This window comes from Canis aureus, chromosome 14, assembly GCF_053574225.1.
Source record: "Canis aureus isolate CA01 chromosome 14, VMU_Caureus_v.1.0, whole genome shotgun sequence".
In the NCBI taxonomy this organism is placed as follows: domain Eukaryota; kingdom Metazoa; phylum Chordata; class Mammalia; order Carnivora; family Canidae; genus Canis; species Canis aureus.
The window spans coordinates 10,341,141-10,365,396 of NC_135624.1; the positions used below are offsets into that span (position 1 = coordinate 10,341,141).

At 37.2% G+C, this 24,256-nt stretch overlaps 1 protein-coding gene across 2 annotated transcripts in view; it reads left to right on the forward strand.

The window, feature by feature from the left end:
* The first annotated feature begins 968 nt into the window (after nucleotides 1-968).
* The window catches only part of OXR1 (oxidation resistance 1), a 282,656-nt gene continuing 259,368 nt past the window's right edge, over nucleotides 969-24,256 (forward strand). For both annotated transcript variants that reach the window (XM_077846943.1, XM_077846944.1), the window contains exon 1: nucleotides 969-1,009. In XM_077846943.1, the coding sequence (XP_077703069.1) occupies nucleotides 984-1,009 (26 nt within the window). In that variant the 5' untranslated portion in view covers nucleotides 969-983. The remainder of the gene's footprint in view (nucleotides 1,010-24,256) is intronic.

Consider the following 24,256-nt stretch of genomic DNA (forward strand, 5'->3'; position numbering starts at 1 on the left):
ATTCTAGCCATTTGACAGGTGTGAGGTGGAATCTCATTGGAGTTTTGATTTGCATTTCGCTGATGATGAGTGATGTTGAGCATTTTTTATGTGTGTGTGTTTGGAGAAATATGTGTTCATGTTTTCTGCTACCTTATCTACCTTAAGCTACCTTATCTAAGTAATTTTCTTTTAATATTTAGGAGCAACATCCTGGTGGTATGAAGACTCTACTGAAAGTAATGTAGTATAATGTGAGGGAAATGTGATAAAGTGGCTAAGAAGTCAGTCTTAGGTGTCCTAAAAGACATAGTTCAAATCCCATCTTTGCCATAGTAAATGGTAGAGTTACTAGGAAAGTTATTTGACCTTGAGCAAGTTCCTCAACCTTGCTAAATATTCCATTCTTTCTTCTGTTAAGTGAAAATGTGAGTAGTACCTACCTCATAGGCCATTGAGATTAACTAATACATTTAAAGCATTTGTAACAATGCCTAGGACCTAGTAAGGACACAGTGAGTTATAGTGACAATGGTGCAGACATCAATGTGATATTCTTTAGTGCTTATAAGTCTGATACGGGCGCTATCTCTAAATTGTTTCTATATTTTCTTTATATGTTACAAGGACGTTTCCCCTCAGTAGTACCTATCATTTACTAATACTTCTTATTATATGGTTTAAATTATGTGCTACCAAGAAAAATACACTTATGGAACATATTTCTCACTTAACTGAAGAGCAATTGCATTTAACACCCATCTTCCTTGCACTTACAGAATGGCATTTTCTTGAGGGGGATAACAGCTTGCTGTGTGGAGTTTGGGTCTCTTTTTTCCTTGGATACTGTTCTGCATACCAGCTCCTCTCCCAACCATGGGCCCTTGTGGAGGTGTGGGTGGAGCATGTGAGACCTCAAGTACCAGGCTCACAGGTAACAGAACACTCATCAGATCAGACTGGCTCCTATGCGGCTATAAGGTTTCCTGCTCACCTGCACAGAAATGACGAAGGACAAAAACAGCCCCGGGTAGGTGGCATCTACCAGCTCCGTCTGTTGTTGCTTCCTCTGTTATTATGCAGAAACGTTTCCTACTTCCATTATCGGAAGGATCTCTGATTTCTGTGCCAGTGGAAAATCAAATCTTTGTGTTTATGGGACCAAACAGATGGATTTCTATTGCCATTTGTTTCCTGGTGAAATGGGACCACGAACAAGGCAGCCTGCCAAAGGCCTAGGTATTATAGAAAGAGAAAACCTTTCTGACATGCTTGGTTTGCTATATCTATTACATCTGATCCCTTTCAAAACCATAATGCTTTGTAATTTTTAAATGGTGTTTTCCCTATTTTTATCTAAACACTAGCATTGACACCTTTTGCTATGTGGCTTAAATGATTTAAATGGTATGGAGAGATCATCGTACTTTTTACTTTTCATTAAAACTATGGTAAGCACTTGTTATATATTTTAGTATGTTCTGTTGAGCTTACTACATTATTTAAAATCATTTTTAAAATAATTACTTGAAAAAACAAGAGTCATGAAAAATTTTGTCTACATTTTTCTGAGAATAATAGTTTTCTGAGTACTTTCTGTTTTAAACTAACAATGCTGTAGGTCTAGCAACATAGAAATCTGTTGGATATTTTTACTTTCCAATTGTTTATGGGCAGTGGTAGATGCTCATATGATCCTTTAGAATATTAGATATAGCAGAGGTGCAGAAACACATCTCCTACCCTCAGAAGTAAACTAAATTCCCTTTACTCATTAATTCTCCTGTTTTTTTTTTTTTTTACTATAAGATGCATTTTCTTTTTTGTTATTTCAGCGATATGTAGCAACAGTATTGATATTTTTAACATTATTCAAATATCAAGATTATCTTACACTATTACATTGTTTTATATAATTTAATTTCTTTTCTTCTGATACGGAGTTTGCAAGTGGGTAGATGGGGGGAGGGGGGACATAATTTTTGAAACTTGAGTACCTAACCAGATCACCTAATTAACATTCTGCTGCCTGGCTTGACATTTATAGGTGACCATGAATTTGCATCTTGGAAGCCAGAAAACCACAATTATCTGGGAACTTAGTTAAAAATATATAGATTTTTCTTGAATTAAAAAGATATTTCGAGGGTTAAAATTTCCTCATTAAGAATTAACCTATGTCAGCAGATGTTACTCATTTGATCACTTTTGACTCTTTGTTTAATAAGAAAAACTTGGAGTTCTTGCTTCCCTCCCCCAGTATTTAAATGAGGAAACTATCCAAAGTTCTGAGCCAAAAGCAGGTAGCCACATTAAATATGCTTTAGTCACAAAACTGGTGGCATTTCCCAGAAACATTAGCAAATTATTTCTTAGATAGTCTCAAGATATGTCATCACTTATACTAGAAGATGATATTTATATTTTAATATAAGCCACTAGTCTGTGTGTTTCACATGTGTCAACAGTTATCACCACCACTTCTGTGAGATTGGTGTAATAATTCCTATTAGACTGATTAGTATACTGAGGTATAAAAATAGTAAAGAGATGTCCAGCATTACACAACTAGTAAATGGTACCAGTAGCTCCAATAGTAGAGCCAATATTAATAATAGATTAGAAAAATTATTAAAAAAATCAGTCCAAGATTAATTTTTAAAAATTCCACTTACACTTTTTTCATTAGATACTCAAATTACAATATATATGCTTATTCATACAAATAAAACAGTTTAAAAATACACAAGAAAAAATTATGCCACATCCCCTTTCTAAACATATTCCCCTGACAATAGAGAATATCCTTCCACATTTTTCTTCATACTTAACACTTGTATACCTTCCCCCATGCATATATATTTTAAACAAAAGTAAAAATATACTCTAAATGGGGCACCTGGGTGGCTTAGTCGATTAAGGTCTGACTCTTAACTTTGGATCAGGTCATGATCTCAGGGTCATGAGATTGAGCCCTGTTGCAGGCTCCGTGCTCAGCTTAAGATTTTCTATCTCTCCCCACTGCTCACACATGCTCTCTCTTCCTCTCTCTCTCTCTCTTTCTCTCTCTCTCTCTCTCTTTCCAAATTACATGTCACAGTAGAGTGATGCTTACTCCAGGCCAGTGGAGTTATAACTCATCTTTGCATTGCTGCATAATATTTCATGGGATGAATGAACCATGATTTTGTGCTATGACAGATGTTTGAATAACCGAATGATCAGTTGTCTTAAGTGTTTGAAATAGACACCTGATGGAGAGTGAGATGAGCCAGATGCTTTAACCAAAGTTAAGGTGTGATTATGAGAACATTCTTCATAACTGCAGTTTCTTAGCAATTACTTGATCAGAATTATGCCTGGCCACATGCCAAGTGCACATTTCTTAAAATGTTCTCCATCACCTTAAAGTCTATAGTTGATCTCATCATGCTTGTCTCTATAGAGTATCTTCACAGATTCTTTGAAGCAAACCAGAAGGACTTTAGGAAATATAAAAATTAGGAAATGTCCATGTAATGTGAAATTTTTACCAATAGGACTAAAAAAACCCCACTAAATCATTGTAGTCCTAAGCTTTGGATTGAAAAGGAGAAACAAAAACAATTTAAAAATAAACAAGAACAAGAAGCTCTGAAATAAACACATTGCCTGGGATATTCTCTGTTAAGAATATGCTTCTCATGGCTGATGCAGGAGTTTATACACAAACTAGATCCCGTGTCTCCTATGGTGCCAGTCAGTATTTCATGTAGAACAAATCCCTTGTGCTTCTATGGAATCTATCAAAGCTATTGGAGCCTGACTTTTGCACATCTTAAATGACATCTTAAATGTCTGAAAAAAAATTGACATTGTGTTTATTCACTCAGCGTTTGATACAAAAAAAATATGCTCTTGAGGTGATGACAAGAATACAATCACCTGAGAATGTGAGTTTTAACATTGATACTATGAACATTCTATTCTGAAGCATTTGGAATCTAGGGCCAGGTCTGAGTGCATAATATTGGAAATCTTACAAGTATATATACTAGCTCTAATGTAAATATATATTTTAGTTACACAGATGAATTCTACCCACTTAGAAACAAAAACCTGATTAAAGAACACATCAAAGTAGTCATTCTTTAAACATATACTCTTTAGACTCAGAATTTGTTCTATAATTTTGACATTTTGAGAAATTTTGTGTACACATGATCTTTCTCTTCCAAGCCAGTTTAGTTTTAAAGCAATTTATATGAAATAATAGGATTCTTTTTATTTTTCAAATATTGGTTTTGGTGGTGTTGAAATATGCTGGTGGGAACATTAATGACTTAAAATATCACGAAAAAAGTAAAAAAAATAAAAATAGCACAAAGAAACAAAGTTTACGTAGTACAGAATTCTAATTGTTTTCTAGAAATGCTAATATTAATCGAGACTAGCAATAAAAATTTTAAGTATTATACATATGTCTGTAATGTACTTCAACATAGGTTTTTTTTAGCTTTTTTTGACAAGGCATTTGACTTTTTGTTTTAAAAATATTAAAAAATGAATGAAACATGCTTCTTGCTCTTCAGAGTTTTACAGAGTAGTGAGGGAAACTGAGTTACACGTGTAAATAACAAATATGGTATAACTTTAGGAAGGCTGCTACATGTTCAAGCAGTGGGAAGCTAAAACCACATGAGGTTAGGTGGGGAAAGAGAGCACATTTCACTTGACAAAGCTGTGTACACAGTTCAGGGTTCCAAATTCTACCAAAAACTTTAGAACATTTCTTGTGTGAAGCACACAAACCATGGTCTAGCTTCTGATTCCATTTGCATTTGATTCCTTTCTTGGAAGGTCATGTGTGTAATCAAAGAATCAGGACAAAGAAATGGTTCATTCTTCAGTGGTAATTTTAAAATGATGCAAGATGGATGCTGACCTAATATCCTCGTGAAATCCATGTAAATCTGAACTCACAAACACCACTATTTTAAATCTATTCTATAAACATGACAGCAAATGTTGATGTTAAAACAATAATTTGTTTTATATATATATATAAAATCTTTATATATAATCTTTAAGTATATAATACATATAATATATATAGAAATATATAATCTTAAGTATACTATTCAGTATCTGTTAGAAATATAAAAGAAAAACTGAATAAACTCAAAATTTTTCCCATATTTTGTTATCTTTATAAAAAAAGATCTTTAGACTGCTATCTATAGGTAACTTTTCTGTTACATTGACCTGTATCATAGAATAATTCTAAAAAAAGAGCAACCCACTCTACTTGTTACTGCACATATAAAGAAATAACATTTTAAATTGGTCACCGATTTACTGCTCCTGGAACTTTGCTTTTTCAAAGTATTTTAAATTAATTGCATACTTTAATAGGACATATTAGTAATTTCTTCCCTTGCTTTTTCTCATTTATTTTGAAACTTGATGAAAACTCTTAGGGTTGATTTTATGTGTGATCCAATTTAGAGTTAGAAAATTTTGTGAAAGCCTACTTAAATGACATAAGTTGAAATATAAGGCAATCCTTTAGGGGGTCCACAGTGCTCTAGGATTAAATGGAAGCAGTTTAATGTGAAGTGAGGCCTTTTGGGTGAAAGGTCCCCTTAATTCTTCCCACTATAGATAGGCATATCCATATGTTGAAAATTACTCCAAATATACTTTGCTGTCTCTCAGCTCCATATTTTTACTCAGGTTTACCTCTGTCCAGAATGCCCTTTCGTACAGTGTCTAACCTGTAGGCTCATTGCACTACCTCTGCAAGCCTCTGCTCAGATGTGACTTCCCCTGGGAGATTGTTCCATCTCTGGGCATTGCTTCCAACTGAGCTCTCCCAGTGCCTCTCTGAGCTCCCTGTTAATGCACACAGTTGCATTGGTATAATCACATCACCTCTTGCGTGCGCTCTCTCTATCTCTCTCTCTCTCTCTTTCCCCCTTCACCTAGAAGACTCAATTCCTTGAATTCCTAGGGCTTAGCATGCTGCCTTGTCTTTAGTGCTGGGCAATTGAAGGCCAAAGTGCACATACCACTTTGAAAGTGAAAAATTTGGTGATTAAATAGCTTTCAAATGCTATACTGTAGGGATGCCTGGTTGGCTTAGTGGTTAAATGTCTGCCTTCCGGCTCAGGGTGTGATCCTGGAGTCCTGGGATCAAGTTCCACATCGGGCTCCCTGCATGGAGCTTGCTTCTCCCTCTGCCTGTGTCTCTGACTCTCTCTGTGTCTCTCATGAATAAATAAATAAAATCTTTTAAAAAATGCTATACTGTATTGCCATCAGTGTCAAGGCAGTTTAAATTGTCTGCTTACTTTCTTTGATCAAGAACTATGAGCAGTGGGAATCATGTTGCTTAAATCCTCTTTCTTTCTCTGCCTGTGGCCATGCCTTAATGCCGGCCCTCATTATATCTTACACAAACTATTTCAAGATCTTTCTCTGCACTACCCCTTTCCTGCCTTCAAGCCTGTATATCACTGATAGAGCCAAGTTCCCTCAAAACATATCTCATCACATCATTTCTGCTCTTAAAGCCCTCTGAGGGCTCCCTGTAGGACACATAGTTCAGGCTTTCAGCCCAGCATCGTGACTGTGAGCTGGAAGCAGTGTGAAATTTGGGATAGATCATTTCTTGCTTCTCATCACAGCCCCAGCACCTAGTGCAGAATGTGGCAGATCCTAGGCATGCAGTACACATGGAAAATAACCTGCTTCATCAAATCTAAGATGTCAGTGATCACAGAACACACCATTTCTTATATACCACTAAGGAAAAATAATATGCAAATTAAACTGTGGCACAATTCTTTCTTTATTATATCTTTTTTGGGTTTTAATTTCATTCTTCCTGAAAGACTTATTTAGGGAAAAACAAAACTGAAACAAGATTTTTATTATCTATCACTTTTGTACATAAGAGCAAATATAAGCAAAATAAATTAAATTTAATTAATATCAGGTTCTTACAATTTTGTACTGAAAGCCTGACTTTTCTGAATCTCTCTCCATTTCAGAGTCATTGATTACCATGTTTGGTGTAACATAATTTTTTTCTCTATTTCATCAGGAGTATTAGTGGTGAAACATTTCTTCTTTTTCTTTTTTTAAGATTTTATTTATTTATTCATGAGAGAGGCATAGACATAGGCAGAGGGAGAAGCAGGCTCCATGAGCGATGCCCGATGTGGGACTCGATCCCAGGACCCCAGGATCACAACCTAAGCCAAAGACAGACGCTCAACCACGGAGCCACCCAGGTGCCCCATTGGTGAAACATTTCTTAAAATAATATTATTCCAAGTTGCTGGCATCCATTTTGCAAGTTTTTACATGCATTCATAGTTATGGCAGTATAATTGCCACTTGCCCAACTATATCTTCATTTCAAAGGTTCTAAAGGTTAAAAGAATAAAATACATCTCGAAGTTGATGCAATAAGTGAATTGTGTATGGACTGAATTCAAGCTGTTATTAATGTGCCCTGAGCCCACCCTTCCAGTCTACTCTCCCCTCCACTCAATCCCATATGCTCTTTCACTGAACTACAAGATTTTGTGAATGCAAATAGTTTTGCAACTCTGTGCTTTTGCCTTCATTCCTACTCACTCTGCTTGAAATTTACTTCTCTATTCTCAAAGCAACACTTGCCTTTCATGATCCAATTCAAATGCCATCTCCAAGCCTGCCTTCTTTGCTTCCCTACATGATCTCAGTTTCTGCCCCTTTGGTGCCCTCTGAGTATTTTGTATACACTTATTTTAACACTTCACACATTTTTTTGGTGACTGCATGGACAGTGATAAGAACCAGCTATGTGGTATTTTTCTCTGTACTCTTGATGCTTGCAGTGATTTTTCAGTAAAACTTGAGTAAGTACAGTGTAATGTATCTCATTCCTCTGTTTGACTGTGGAGTAGTATGGAGTGAGAACATTGTTCCAAAGTAGTCCTGGGAAAACTTCTGATACTATTGCTTTTATATGGTGCCCTCAGCCAAGCATCATCTAATAAACGAATTGTTATTTTGCTTTAGTCAGAATATTTAGGTTCTGTACTGGTCAAGGACTACGTTTTACAAAACAAACAAGAACTCACTAACCCGATATTTGGGTATGTTTTATCAATATTGTACAAACTATTTGATAAACATTTATTCACAACTTTTACACGGAAATGAACATATCAGAGCCTGAAAAAGACAACAGCAATTTTAGAAACAAATTTAAAATCTCAGATAAATATTGCCTGTTGATAAAAACATTAGCCAAGGTCCAATGCCTGTCCTTTAAAAGTGCCTTCTCCTTTCATTAACAAGTGTCAAAGAGTCTGTGTCCAAATCCCTAATATTAGCCATGAATCATTCTGTTTATAGATGTTAGAATAACTCTCAAAAAGATACTTGTGAAAAAACAGGTGGTGGGCAGCCCCAGTGGCTCAGCGGTTTAGTGCCGCCTTTGGCCCGGGGTGTGATCCTGGAGACCCGGGATCGAGTCCCACGTCAGGCTCCCTGCTTCTCCCTCTGCTGGTGTCTCTGCCTCTCTCTGTGTGTGTGTGCCTCTCATGAATAAATAAATAACATCTTAAAAAAAAAAAAAAAAGGAACAGGTGGTGACTGCCAGGAATAGTGTCACTGAAAAGCTTGTCTGGTCTAATTTTCATCTTTAACAGGGGACACTGGGTAGAGATGCCACAGTTTCTGAGTCTTGGGTTCTGGATAATTCTTATGGACATAGAAGTTTGCAAATACGTGTTTTTATATTATGATCCACTGAATCTGATACCACAGAAGATACATTTAGTTTTCCTGATGACCTAAACTAATTACCAAATGCCAAGAGGAATTTTTTTTCTTCTGGGCTGTAAAAGTCATTGTTGTCAGGTCCCATAATTCAAAAACTTTAAAAATTACTTTCTAAAATATTTTCATCATTAGTTTTTTACTATTAAATGCTGTAAATATAATGACATTCACTTCAGTCTCCTAAACAATAGAGTTTTAATAACTCTGACTTGGAGTACAGATAGAAGAAAGAACTAAAAAAGATCATTTCATTTATTATGCTTTCCAGAGGAAATAATCTATGGATGATATAGAATTAAACAGAGAATTAAAAAAAAAAACTGAGTCACTGCAGGCACTCTGAAAGAGAGATGTGAGTCATCCTAGGTCACGCAGAGGATGGAGAGACAACAGGAATAGAATATAGATATTGTCCTTCCATATCATGCCCACTTCCTGCTTCCTCTGATGATTCTTAAATCTGTTCATTGAATCATATGATCAAGTTCATGTTTCCTAAACAGCTGTTCATCAAGGATTTTCTGAGATTCTTCTAGTGTAGTCAGCAGCAGCAGATAAACATTATTTACAAAACAACAACAACATAAAGCATTGGGTTATTTACAAAATAACAAGGGAACTTGAAAAATGATGAAATAATTGAATTTGAATAAATCTAATACTATTATCTGGTTTTATTGATAAAATAATTATGTTGAAAATTAATAGTATCATTGTCATTTGAAAGAAAGAGACAAACTGAATCAATTTCAAGAGCTGTTGTAGATTTCCCCCCCACGCTACAGTTTCACCTGCATTTTTTCTTTGTAGCTTATGTAGCCTTCGGAACATCCATCCATGATAGATTCCATCTCACCAAATTAGGCAGCTATTGGAGACCAAATAAATAAATGTGTATGTGTGTGTGTTTCCTGTAAATTGCAGTTGTTATTTATTCTGTGCAGTTTACATAAAGATGCATCACTAATTAAGAGGCTAAGACATTTGACTAGCACCTTTTTTAGATAACTTTAATCTAAATTTTTAGTCTTTCTCCACTTTGTGACTAGGATTTACTCATTTAATATCTACTTACTGAGTATAGCAATTTACTAAATACCTCCTGTATGCGAGTCACCTTGTCAGGTGAGCAAGATAATTACTTCCTTCCAGCCACTTTGCTTTTCTACTAGAATAACTTGGGCATGTGGCACCAAATGTTAGGAGTAATTGTCTTTCTTTCTATCCCCATCTATAATTAGCTAACCATTTTCTGTTCTAGACAGCAGCCTTTTACTAGGGAGAAGGTGGGCCAGTTTCTTGAAAAGCCCAGGACCTAGCATAGCTGCTGTTTTTTTGTTTGTTTGTTTGTTTGTTTAGCTTAATGTCTATAATGATGTGGCCTCATTAATCCATGTCAGGTTTTTCCTGTTGTATCAATTGCCACAATATGTATTTCTTCATTAAAAACAATCTTTTAATGTAATAAAAGACTCTCCTTGTGATGTAGTGAAGGCTGCCAGAAAAATGACATCATGGTTACCCTCATTATTCACCCAGTGTCACCAGCCAGCTGTGCTGCATGTGCTAAAAAGTCAGGAGGAGGTAGAGCATTCATAGCTGCCTCTTCTAGCTGTGGAGTTGACTGTCAGCTTTGTAGTAAGTGCATATTGAGTCCCAGCTTGCAGTTAGATGTGAGAGATGTGGTGGTCGACAAGGTAGAAATGGTCCTAGCCTCCTAGATTCCAGTCTGTCACTTGCAGCTTATTCTAAATTTACCTTTGACACCAGCACTTTCAAACAGTGTCTTCACAACTTGAGAGTGACCCAAAGGATAGATCACTGAGAATATCTTTCTACCTGCAAATGTCTGCAAAGACTTTAAGTACACTATCTGAGGCTGCCACCATCCATTTCCAAGAGCAAGATTAAATGCCATCATCATCTTTTTATATATATATAAAAAAAATGTGATTTGCAGGACCCTGTATTCTGCTTCCAGTTATCTGGGGACTGCATGAAAAAGAGCCCAGTGGTTTCCAATGAGACTCAAAGACCTGGGTTGTTTCCTGCATGCCATTTCCTAGCATTTGGAAAACATCTATACCAAGTCATATGATAGGGCCACCCCATAGACTTGGTTCCAGAAGCATTTTTAATGGTGGCTAATGGGCTTTAAAAAGCAGTCTCTAAAAATGGCTATTTCCTGTGCTTCATGCCTGGGCAAAATTAAGTACATTGCTAGTGAAAGCATTTTTATAATTATAATTATTTATAATTTTATCATTTTATAAAAGTAAGTTATGAGGCATATACTGTGCTAGGATGTTTCAAAGCTTGGGGTTCTCCTCAATATGTGTCATTAAGGAAATAATTTTCTGTGAGGCAAAATCCTTCCCTGTGCTCAGAATGTACCAGATATATACATTGGCCTAAAACAGATGACTGGCAGATGAGCCAGGATCATCCCCAGGACAATTCAGGTGTATGATCTTTGCATTTGTCGATGGACAAAATACTTTTACAGTCATTTCTAAACTGTAAATTTAGAAACCTGAAAGAGTATAAATTCTGTCTTTAATAGGACATGGAGGAATTTTATTAAAGCATGTTGTTATCATGAGTCAAGCTTCTTATAAGGAACTCCACTTAAAAACAAGTTGTCTCTATAAAACCTATAACAACCTATAATAACAACAACAAAACCAGTAATAAATTCTGAGGGAAAATATGTCAAGCACATTTAATATATTTTCTGTTTTCTTAGAGCTAACTTAGCATTATACAGATAAACTTCTTAATAATCCACCAAACTTACCTTTAATCACTTCTTTTGAGGTCCTTCTACTGAAGGGTTTTTAAAGTCATAGGCCCAGACTCAGCATTCAGTTTAGTGGCTTGTTAGGATATCTACTATGGGGAAGGCAATAGAAATTGTGGCATATGTGACCTGTACTTGCTAATCCTATAAATTCCTGTTGCAGTTATAATTAGTATTGGATAATGGAGTATTTACTTTTACTAGGATTATTCTGTATACTTTTAAAATTAAATATTTCCAACTGGACTATAAATTCATTGAAGAAAGTTACCATATGTTATACTACTTTGTTTTTTTCCATAGATGCTGGTCAAATTTGGAGTACATAGTAATTTCTCAAATATATATTGACTTGGTTAAACAATACAATCAAATGGAATTCAGCTTTACTTCCATAAACTTGTATGAAATATCATAGAGAAAAATAGTACTTAGGACCTATATATACAGATTAATATTTAGAAGATACTTATATGTATTTACATAAATATATTTAAGTATATGTTATATATTTAATATATATTAAAGTGATATGATAAATTAATATGTAAATACATATTAAGTTAATACAAAATGTTTATTAGTTATATATGTATAACTAACTCTCTTAGCCTGAAGAGAGACATAGCCAAGCACATATATTTGAGAATTTGTTTGCCCAAGAGCAGTTGGATTTGTCTTGTGTGTCCTCAAAGGTAAATTAGGGCCAGTGGTTTGAGATTATGTGAATGGATTCTGGCTCACTATAGGAAAAATTTCTTCAATCGGATCTGCTTGGGTAAGAATAACCTCCTTGAGAGATGTTACATCCCCTTTGGTAGATGTATTTACATATTAAAAATAGGAATTTCAGAAGGCAGTCAAGCATTGGGTATATGGTTTAAGTAAATGGTTTTTACAATTATTTTAAACCTGCAAATATAGAATTCTTCCTGATTCTAAGTTTTTTTTTTGTTTTTTGTTTTTTGTAAATCGACAGTAATAATACCTACCTTCCCCCTTACAGGTTGTGCAGATCAGAATAGATAATATATGCGAAGTGTCACAAAAATATAATAAGTACTCATATTGTGCCAAAGGAGTTACTTCTTAATGATTGTGAATCAGATCTAATACCACAATTATTCATTAGGACTTATAAGAAATATCCAAATGAAAACATCTAAAGATATTATATGAACTGTACTTTTAAAGCTTATGTTTAGAGGAAGGGTCCTGGCTCACTTTAAAGGCACTTGGATACTGATGGGTTTATTTCCTTTTCATTATTCATTTTTTAGTTAGTGGTATTATTATTCTTATAATACAAAGAAGATCTTGGGTGATCTGAGAGACAGATTTATATTGGTTGATTGATCGACTGGTCTGTTTTGTATGTCTCAAAGCAATTTTGGGAAAGGATAATGATCTGTTCCAGAAAATTTTATCTCTGTAAATAATTTAGCAAAATTAAAGTCATTTCAGAGAAATTAAGTAAGGTTTTTCAGTTTTATATGTTCACATCCCTACAATAATCTTTTTAATATGATTTTGTGTATTTATTTGAGAGAGAGCACGAATGGGGTGAGGGAAAGACAGAGAAGCAGATGCCCTGCTCAGGGGATTGTTGATCCTGAGACTCCAGGATCATAATCTGAGCTAAAAGCAGACCTGAGTCAAAGGCAGATGCTTAACTGATCAAGCCACCCAGGTGCCCTGGAATAATCTTTACGAACCTTTAAAGTTTTGTCTGATTGGTACACTTTAGGCAGCATGCAAAAACATAAATGAAATACTGCATTGAATCCTTAATTGTGATTTCTGCCTTGAGTGTGTTTAGTTTCTTTTCCTGCCTCTATTTCAGTCATTACCTATTGCTATGCTATACTCTTCAGTCCCTGTGGCCAGCTGTGGGAAAACACGTGCTTCTCTGAGTGAACAGCAAGTACAATACTAGACCTTGGATAAACTATTTAAAATTCTAATAAGAGCCCATGAAGAATGAATCACAATCAGCAAAAACATTATCGTGGTGGAAATGTTTACTCATTTTTTTCAGCTTCATTATTTATTTTGTTGTTCTAAAGCCTATTAGTATATTAGAAAATCAGTGAGATTTACCACTTTAATATTGTGCTGATGGTTAACAGAAAGATTTGCCTGGAAGAGCGATGCCTCAGGATAGAAGACCTGGGTCTGACCATCACTAATTGTGTGACCTTAGGTAATGCTCTAAGCTCTCTGAATTGTTTTTCCTTTGTACTCAAGAGACCTAGAAATGATTGTTCCACTTTATTTTGAGGTTCAAATATGATAATATATAAAATTACATCTAGATTATTACTGTATTTCAATAGCACAACCACCTGCTTTCCTTCCAGCAATAACAATTTCGAACATTAAAAATACATTTATACTTTTCCTGTTCTTTATTGCTTCCATTTTATAGATGAGAGATCTGCATCTCAAAGGGTTTGAAATGATGTGTCAACACCAGTAAATGGTGGACCTGAAGTTCCCTCCAGTCTCCTGTGTTCAAATACTGTGCCTCATCCACTGCACTCCACTGAGTCCTTGTTCTCCTAAGCCCATATTTTATCCACTCTAGGGAAACAAAATAGTAAGTCAAGGAGGCTGGCAGGAAAAATGCAGGGAGAGAGGCTAGTTCTTAGCCTTAATAAGGCTAGATCCATCCTCTTTACTTAAACAATTCTTCCATGTGATCTTCAACTACAGTAGTCTCTTCAGGGGTCGTGGGAAAGGATTTAATGGGATGGGAGTTTATTGAATTCATTCTCAGTTGAAAATAGTAAATGTTTGCTTTTTTCCAGTTAAGAGGTATTGATCTAAGGCAGATTTTCAGCACTTTTAATAATTGCCCCTTCTTCCTCATAAGGACCTTTTTTCCTAATCTCTTTCTCCCTTCAGTAGAATTTTAATACCACAGATTTAGTGTATCTGTTTACATTCTATAGCTCTTTGGAGGTGTTGGACCATTGTGCTAAGATTTTTTCCACCCTAAGAATGAATTTTGCGTGAGAATGAGAAGGCATGATGAAACGCTGACAGTCTACCTCTGCTTAGAGAAGTGGCAAGGAGATTGAGAGCATCATGGGGCTTTAGCCTGCCTGAGTTCAAATTCTATTTGACCCACTTCCAAACTGTGTGGCCATGCTAAATTACTTAATTTGTCTTTGTCAAGGCAATTTGTTTCTCCTATAAGGGGAAGTAGGGATTGTAAGAGCAGCAGCATCTTTGCGATAACCATAGTAGAAACAGTATTGGTACAGAGTTAGATTTCAACTTTATTGTGCTTTTAGAGTCCTGAATTAGAGTCAGGAAAGTCTGAGCCCTAAGCCTGAGTCATCTGGGTAATATATAGTCAGTTATTACTCATTATTCAGTTTCTTCATCAATACATAATTGGTTTCCCTCAAAACCACAAATGCTTCTACGTTGCAAAATTAAGTACAGGGCTTCATCTGTTTGCCCTCACATTTAAGTGAACCTATCTTTGTTTCTGCTATTTATATATTGATTTCAGTTTATCACAATTTTTTCTGGAAGTTTCTGATTATATTCTCATTGTTCTGTCTGTAGCCTAAGGAGTTGAACCTAGAATCTTCATGGAAAAGTATTTTATTCCACAAATGTTTACTTTGGAATAATAAAAGCACTTAATACTTTGCAAAGCGTGTTCAAGCCTAGTATTGAACTAGTTCTTGAAATATCATATGATGTAGGTATTTTTATTCTTATTTTGTCATAAGAAATTAGTAGTATAGTTAATGGAGTAAATTTAAACTATGGGGAAAAATATAGGTTGTTTACCTCTAGACTACACAAATTAATGGATTATATATGTACCTTTGTGAAAAGAAAGGAAGCCTGTTCCTTGTGCGATATTTTGCATATGCATGTGCGCGCACACACACACACACACACAAAATGCAAACATTTAAAATTGAAAAAATACATAAAGACCATTTATTTATTGAATACTGTTATGCCTCTTTATCTTCTTTGTGGACTGGAGGAACTTTTGACATGACAATATCAGCCTACCACAGTCAACCTTAGATTTTTCCATGGTCCTTGACATTAGTAAGTGTCAGTTGAGAGAGACTCTTGGTCAATCCATGAGACTTTTTTGTTGTTGACTTCATAGTTGTTAAATAACAGGTCTTATCTGAAGCTAGAAGAAGTATCCTATGCTATTTTTATTAATATATTTATTCAACACATTTTTGGGCATCTAGTATATATTAGGCATGGAGGTGCTCCTTTGCACAGTAACCATAGATTATCATCTCTTAGCTGGTCCCTACTCTGTATCACTGAGCATGAACTTATTGTGTGTGTGTGTGTGTGTGTGTGTGTGTGTGACCTATACACAGGTATAGGTCTTTCATTTTCTTGGTTAACTTTATTCTTAGGTATATTATTATTTCTGGTGCAATTATAAATGTGATTGTTTTAATTTCTCTTTCTGCTACTTTGTTATTGGTATATAGAAATGCAGTAGTTTTTCCATATATTAATTTTGTATCCTGTGACTTTACTGAATTTACTTATCGGTTCTAGTGGTTATTTGGTAGAGTCTTCAGAATTTTCCATATATAGTATCATGTGATCTGCAAAGAGTGGAAGTTTTACTTCTTTCTTACCAGTCTGGCTGCCTTTTATTTCTTTTTCTTTTTCTTTTTCTTTTTTTGTTGGAGTTCAATTTGCCAACATATAGCATAACACCCAGTGCTCATCCCACCAAATACCCCCCTCAGTGCCCATCACCCAATCACCCCAACCCCCCGCCCACCTCCCCTTCCACTACCCCTTGTTCATTTCCCAGACTTAGGTGCCTCTCATGTTCTGTCACCCTCACTGACATTTTCGCTCATTTTCTCTCCTTTCCCTTTATTCCCTTTCACTAATTTTTATCTTCCCCAAATGAATGAGACCATATAATGTTTGTCTTTCTCTAATTGACTTATTTCAATCAGCATAATACCTTCCAGTTCCATCCACATCCAAGCAAACGGTGGGTATTTGTCATTTCTAATGGCTGAGTAATATTCCATTGTATACATAGACCACATCTTCTTTATCCATTCATCTTTCGATGGACACCGAGGCTCCTTCCACAGTTTGGCAATTGTGGCCATTGCTGCTATAAACATCGAGGTGCAGGTGTCCCGGCATTTCACTGCATCTGTATCTTTGGGGTAAATCCCCAGCAGTGCAATTGCTGGGTCATACAGCAGATGTATTTTTAACTCTTTGAGGAACCAACACACAGTTTTCCAGAGTGGCTCTACCAGTTCACATTCCCACCAACAGTGTAAGAGGGTTTCCTTTTTTCCACATCCTCTCCAACATTTGTTGTTTCCTGTCTTGTTAATGTTCACCATTCTCACTGGTGTGAGGTGGTATCTCATTGTGGTTTTGATTTGTATTTCCCTGATGGACAATGATGCAGAGCATTTTCTCATGTGCTTCATGGCCATGTCTATGTCTTCCTCTGTGAAATTTCTGTTCATGTATTTTGCCCATTTCATGATTGGATTGTGTTTCTTTGCTGTTGAGTTTAATAAGTTCTTTATAGATCTTGAATACTAGCCCTTTATCTGGTAGGTCATTTGCAAATATCTTCTCCCATTCTGTAGGTTGTCTTTTAGTTTTGTTGACTGTGCAGAAGCTTTTTATCTTGATGAAGTCCCAATAGTTCATTTTTGCTTTTGTTTCTCTCGCCTTCATGGATGTATCTTGCAAGAAGTTGCTGTGGCCAAGTTCAAAAAGGGTGTTGCCTGTGTTCTCCTCTAGGATTTTGATGGAATCTTGTCTCACATTTAGATCTTTCATCCATTTTGAGTTTATCTTTGTGTATGGTGCAAGAGAGTGGTCCAGTTTCATTCTTCTGCACGTGGATGTCCAATTGTCTCAGCACCATTTACTGAAGAGACTGTCTTTTTTCTAGTAGATAGTCTTTCCTGCTTTGTCAAATATTAGTTGACCATAAAGTTGAAGGTCCACTTCTGGATTCTCTATTCTGTTCCATTGATCTATGTGTCTATTTTGTGCCAGTACCACACTGTCTTGATGACCACAGCTTTGCAGTACAACCTGAAATCTGGCATTGTGATGCCCCCAGCTATGGTTTTCTTTTTTAAAATTCCCCTGGATATTTGAGGTCTTTTCTGATTCCACACAAATCTTAAGACAATTTGTTCCAACTCTCTGAAGAAAGTCCATGGTATTTTGATAGGGATTGCATTAAATGTGTAAATTGCCCTGGTAACATTGACATTTTCACAATATTAATTCTTCCAGTTCATGAGCATGGAATATTCTTCCATCTCTTTGTGTCTTCCTCAATTTCTTTCTGAAGTGTTCTGTAGTTTTTAGGGTATAGATCCTTACCTCTTTGGTTAGGTTTATTCCTAGGTATGCTTTTGGGTGCAATTGTAAATGGGATTGACTCCTTAATTTCTTAATTAAGACTTCTTAATTTCCTTCAGTCTCATTATTAGTGTATAGAAATGCCATTGATTTCTGGGCATTGATTTTGTATCCTGCCACACTGCCAAATTGCTGTATGAGTTCTAGCAATCTTGGTGTGGAGTCTGTTGGGTTTTCTAAGTACAGTATCATGTCATCTGCAAAGAGGGAGAGTTTGACTTCTCCTTTGCCAATTGGAATTCCTTTCATTTCTTTTTGTTGCCTGATTGCTGAGGCTAGGACTTCCAGTACTATGTTGAATAGCAGTGGTGAGAGTGGACATCCCTGTCGTGTTCCTGATCTTAGGGGACACGCTCCCAGTGTTTCCTTACTGAGAATGATATTTGCTGTGGGCTTTTCATAGATGGCTTTTAAGATGCTTAGGAATGTTCCCTCTATCCCTACACTCTGAAGAGTTGTGATCAGGAATGGATGCTGTATTTTGTCAAATGCTTCCTCTGCATCTATTGAGAGGATTCTGTGGTTCTTGTTTTTTTCTTGCTGTATGATCAATCACACTGATTGCTTTACGAGTGTTAAACCAGCCTTGCATCCTGGTGATAAATTCCACTTGGTCATGGTGAATAATCTTCTTAATGTATTGTTGGATCCTATTGGCTAGTATCTTGTTAAGAATTTTTGCATCCGTGTTCATCAGGGATATTGGTCTATAATTCTCCTTTTTGGTGGGGTCTTTGTCTGGTTTTGGAATTAAGGTGATGCTGGCCTCATAGAACGAATTTGGAAGTACTCCGTCACTTCCTATCTTTCCGAACAGCTTTAGTAGAATAGGTATGGTTTCTTCTTTAAACGTTTGATAGAGTTCCCCTGGGAAGCCATCTGGCTCTGGACTATTATGTCTTGGGAGGTTTTTTATGACTGCTTCAATTTCCTCCCTAGGTATCAGCCTGTTTAGGTTTTCTATTTCTTCCTGTTCCAGTTTTGGTAGTTTGTGGTTTTCCAGAAATGTGTCCATTTCTTCTAGATTGCCTAATTTATTGGCATATAGGTGCTCATAATAAGTTTTTAAAATCATTTGTATTTCCTTGTATTGGTGGTGATCTCCCCTTTCTCATTCATGATTTTATTAATTTGAGTCTTCTCTCTCTTCTTTTTAATAAGGCTGGCTAATGGTTTATCTATCTTATTAATTCTTTCAAAGAACCAACTCCTGGTTTTGTTGATCTGTTCCACAGTTCTTCTGGTCTCGATTTCATTGAGTTCTGCTCGAATCTTTATTAACTCTCTTCTTCTCCTGGGTGTAGGATCCATTTGCTGTTTTTTTCTCCAGCTCCTTTAGGTGCAAGGTTAGCTTTTGTATTTGAGTTCTTTCCAATTTTTATATGGATGCTTGTATTGTGATGGATTTCCCCCTCTGGACTGCTTTTGCTGTATCCCAAAGATTTTGAACAGTTGTATCTTCATTCTCATTAGTTTCCATGAATCTTTTTAATTCTTCTCTAATTTCCTGGTTGACCCTTTCATCTTTTAGCAGGTTGGTTCTTAACCTCCACGTGTTTGAGATCCTTCCAACTTCTTCTTGTGATTTAGTTCTAGTTTCAATGCATTATGGTCTGAAAATATGCAGGGTACGATCCCAATCTTTTGGTATCGGTTAAGACCTGATTTGTGACCCAGTATGTGGTCTATTCTGGAGAAAGTTCCATGTGCACTGGAGAAGAATGTGTATTCAGTTGTGTTTGGATGTAAAGTTCTGTAAATATCTGTGAAATCCATCTGGTCCAGGGTATCATTTAAAGCTCTTGTTTCTTTGGAGATGTTGTGCTTAGAAGATCTGTCAATTATAGAAAGTGCTGTGTTCAAGTCACCAAGCATAAGTGTATTATTATTATGTAAGTAGGTCTTAACTTTGATTATTAATTGATTGATATACTTGGCAGCTCCCACATTCGGGGCGTAAATATTCATGATTGTTAGGTCCTCTTGTTGGATAGATCCTTTAAGTATGATACAGTGTCCCTCTTCATCTCTTACTACAGTCTTTGGTATAAACCTAATTTATCTGATATGAGGATGGATACCCCTGCTTTCTTTTGAGGACCATTTGAATGGTAAATGTTCCCCAACCTTTTATTTTCAGGCTGTAGGTGTCCTTACGTCTAAAATGAGTCTCTTGTAGACAGCAAATAGATGGGTCTTGCTTTTTTATCCAGTCTGAAACCCTCCGCCTTTTGATGGGGTCATTAAGCCCATTCACGTTCAGAGTTACTATTGACAGATATGAGTTTAGTGTCATCATGATATCTATTCAGTCCCTGTTTTTGTGGATTGTTTCCTTGGATTTCCTCTTTCTTTTACAGAGTCCCTCTTAATATTTCTTGCAGAGCTGGTTTGGTGGTCACATATTCTTTCAGTTTTTGCCTATCTTGGAAGCTCTTTATCTCTCCTTGTATTCTGAATGAGAGCCTTGCTGGATAAAGTATTATTGGCTGCATGTTCTTCTCCTTTAGGACCCTGAATATATCCTGCTAGCCCTTTCTGGCCTGCCAGGTCTCTGTGGAGAGGTCTGCTGTTAACTAATACTTCTCCCCATAAAGTTTAGGGATCTCTTGTCTCTTGCTGCTTTAAGGATCTTCTCTTTATCTTTGGAATTTGCAAGTTTCACTATTAAATGTGGAGGTGTTGAGCGGTTTTTATTGATTTTAGGGAGGTTCTCTTTATCTCCTGGATCTGAATGCCTGTTTCCCTCCCCAAGTTAGGGAAGTTCTCAGCTATGAATTGTTCACATACACTTTCTGGTCCTCTGTCTCTTTGGTTGCCCCCTGGAACCCTAATTAAACGTAGATTTTTCCTTCTGAGGCTGTCATTTATTTCCCTTAAGTTATCCTCATGATATTTTAATTGTTTTTCTCTTTTTCCTCAGCTTCCTTCCTTACCATCAACTTGTCTTCTATGTCACTCATTCATTCTTAAACCTCATTAACCCTCCTCGTTGGGAACTCCAGTTTGGATTGCATCTCATTTAATTGATTTTTTATTTCGGCCTGATTAGATCTAAATTCTGCAGTCATGAAGTCTCTTGAATCCTTTATGCTTTTTTCTAGAGCCACCAGTAGCTTTATAATAGTGCTTCTGAACTGGCTTTCTGACATTGACTTGTAATCCAAATTTTGTAACTCTGTGGGAGAAAGGACTGTTTCTGATTCTTTCTTTTGAGGTGAGGTTTTCCTTCTAGTCATTTTGCTCAGTGCAGTGGGCAAAAACAAGTTGTATTGGGAAAAGGAGAAAAAGAGAGAAGAGAAAAAAGAAAAAAAAAGAGAAGAAAAAAAAGGGGGGAAGCAAACAGAAAACAAATAACAAGGGGGAGTATCCTCTGATTCTTTATACTGTAAATCCCTGGACTTCCCCTCGAACTTTCCAGTGCTGCTTGGTCAATAACTTGCTCTTCCCTTGTCCTTCTAGCTAGTCTTCTGGGGGAGGGGCCTGCTGTGCTGATTCTCAGGTGTGAGCACCTGGGGGAGCTGCTCTGCCCCTGCCTGGTGCACGGCTCAGTGGGGGTTGTTTACCCCGTGAGGCCTCAGGAGGAACAACCACAGTGGCAGCGGCCAGCTCCCCAGCCCTGGAGTCAGCTCCCGCAGTAGCTACAGAGCTCTCAGTCCGCAGGGGCCTGGATGCTCCTGGCGGGGCCGCCGATCTGCACAGCTGGGGGTGGGGAGGGCTGGCAGCAGGAGCGTCTTTGCTGTCCTGTGTCCTCCCGGCCTCTGCCTGTCCTGGGGGGAGTGCAGAATCTTGAGCTGTGTCCCCCAGTGCCCTGGGCTCCGGGGCCGGCACTGCTGGAATCGTGCTCCCGGCGGCGCAGCCCCCTCCACGCGGGTCGCCTCCGAGCTGCTCCCCGGCCTGCGGGGCCCGCGCTACAGCCCTTAGGGAGCTCGGCCGCGGGGTGTGCACACTCTCCCGGGGCGCAGGTGCCTGTTAGTGTCCCCGGGAGCCCGAGGGCACCCCCGCCCTCCTGGGTCCTGCTCCACCTCCCCGCGAGCCCCTTTCCCCCGGGAAGGTCGGTGCAGCTCCTGCTCCTCCGGGACGGGGCTCTCCTGTCCTGGGGACACTCGCCCCGGCCTCAGCCCGGCTCCTCGCGGGCCCCTCCCCCTTGGAGGCCTTTGTTTCTTTCTTTTTCCCCGTCTTCCTACCTTGATAGAAGCGCGAACTCTTCTCACTGTAGCATTCCAGCTGGTCTCTCTTTAAATCTCAGGCCGAATTCGTAGGTTTTCAGGATGATTGGAAAGTTACCTGGGTGATTGTTGGGGGCCGGTGACTTGGGGACCCTACTCCTCTGCCATCTTGCCCCGCCTCCCTTTTTTCTTTTTCTTGTCTAATGCTGCAACTAGAACTTCCAGTACTATGTTGAATAAAAGTGATGAGAGTGGACATCTTTGTCTTCTTACTCCTCATCTTAGAGGAAAAATTCTCGGTTTTTCACCCTTGGGTGTGATGTTGGCTGTAAGTGTTTCATATATGGCTTTTATTATGTTGAGGTATATTCTCTTTTAACCTAGTTTTTTGAGAGTTTTAATCATAAGTGAATGTTGTACTTTGTCAGGTGCTTTTTCTCCTCTTGAGATGATCCTATGGTTGTTACCTTTCTTCTGGATAATGTGAGGTGTCACATTGATTGATTTGCAAATACTGAATCTCCCTTGTATCCTTGGGATTAAAGCCCACTTGATCGTGGTGAATGATTTCTTAATGTATTGTTAATGTTTGCTAATATTTTTGTTGAAGATATTTATATCTCTGTTTATCAGAGATACTGGCCTGTAGTTTTCTTTTTCTGTAGTGACTTTGTCTGGTTTTGTTATCAGAGTAATGCTGGCTTATAGAATGTATTTGAAAACTTTCCTTCCTTTTCTATATTTGGAATATTTGGAGAAAAATAGATATTAAGTGTTCTTTACATGTTGGGTGGAATTCTCCTGTGAAATCATCTGATCCTAGACTTTTGTTTGTTGGGAATTTTTTTTGGTTACTCATTCAATTTCATTGCTAGTAATTGGTCTGTTCTAATTTTCTGTAGCTCTTGATTTGGTTTTGAAGAGTTATATGTTTCTAGGAGTTTGTCCATTTCTTCTAGGTTGTCCAATTTGTTGGCATGTAATTTTTCATCATTTCTTTTCTTATAACCCTTTGTATTTCTATAGTGTCAGTTGGTGTTTTTCTTCCTTCATTTCTGATTTTTTTTTTATTTGAGTCCTCTCTTCTTGATAAGTTTGACTAAGGTTTTATCAATTTAGCTTATCTTTTTAAAAAAAACAGTTCCTGGTTCTTTTTAGCCCATTGAAAGAGCTTATTCTTTATCGTCATGACATTTATACTCATTTACTTTTTCATGAGTACATAATGAGTGCTCCTATATGTTAGGTACTAGGGATAAAGTAATAGAGAAAAAAAGATAAAAATTCTTGCCTTCTTGGAGCCCACATTAGGGAGGAGGGAACAGACATAAGCAAGACACCTGAATAAAATAGATGACATGTTAAATATTTTTCAGTATTAAGGATAAAAATAAAATAGAAAAGGGGGATAGGAAATGTGTGGGTGAAATTTTAGGTGACTTGGCCATGGAAAGCCTCACTGTGAGGGTGATTGATTATTGGATCGTTACTGGAGGAAGCGAGGGATCTAGATGTGGATGTCTCTAGAAGAAAAAATAAGTGTAAGGCCTAAGGCGGAAACATGCCTGATGTGTTTGAAGAATATTGAAGAGGGGAAGGTTGTTGAAATGATGTCACTGAGAAAGTAAATGGGGGCAGGGGAGAGGTGAGTAATAGGAAATGAGGTTAGAAAGGCAATAGAAGGCCAAACCAAGAAGAGTCATTGTGAGGCTTTAATTCTGAGTGAAATGGGAAGCCACTGGAAGTGAATGAACAGATAAGTAATGCAATCAGATTTACATTTTAATACAGTCACTTTGGCTACTGTGTTAAGAATAGACCAGTAGAACAGAGAGACGAGTTGAGAGATAATCTTGTCTTGGACCAGAGTAGAGGTGATGAGGGGTAGAATTATGCATACATTTTAAAAGAACACCCTGCATGACTTGCTGAATGGACCAGCTATGGGATGTGAGAGAAGGAGACAGATCAAAGATGATGATATGGATTTTTGATTTAATACTTAGAAGACTAAAGTGGTCACTAACAATCTGAGGAACATCATTACCTGTCA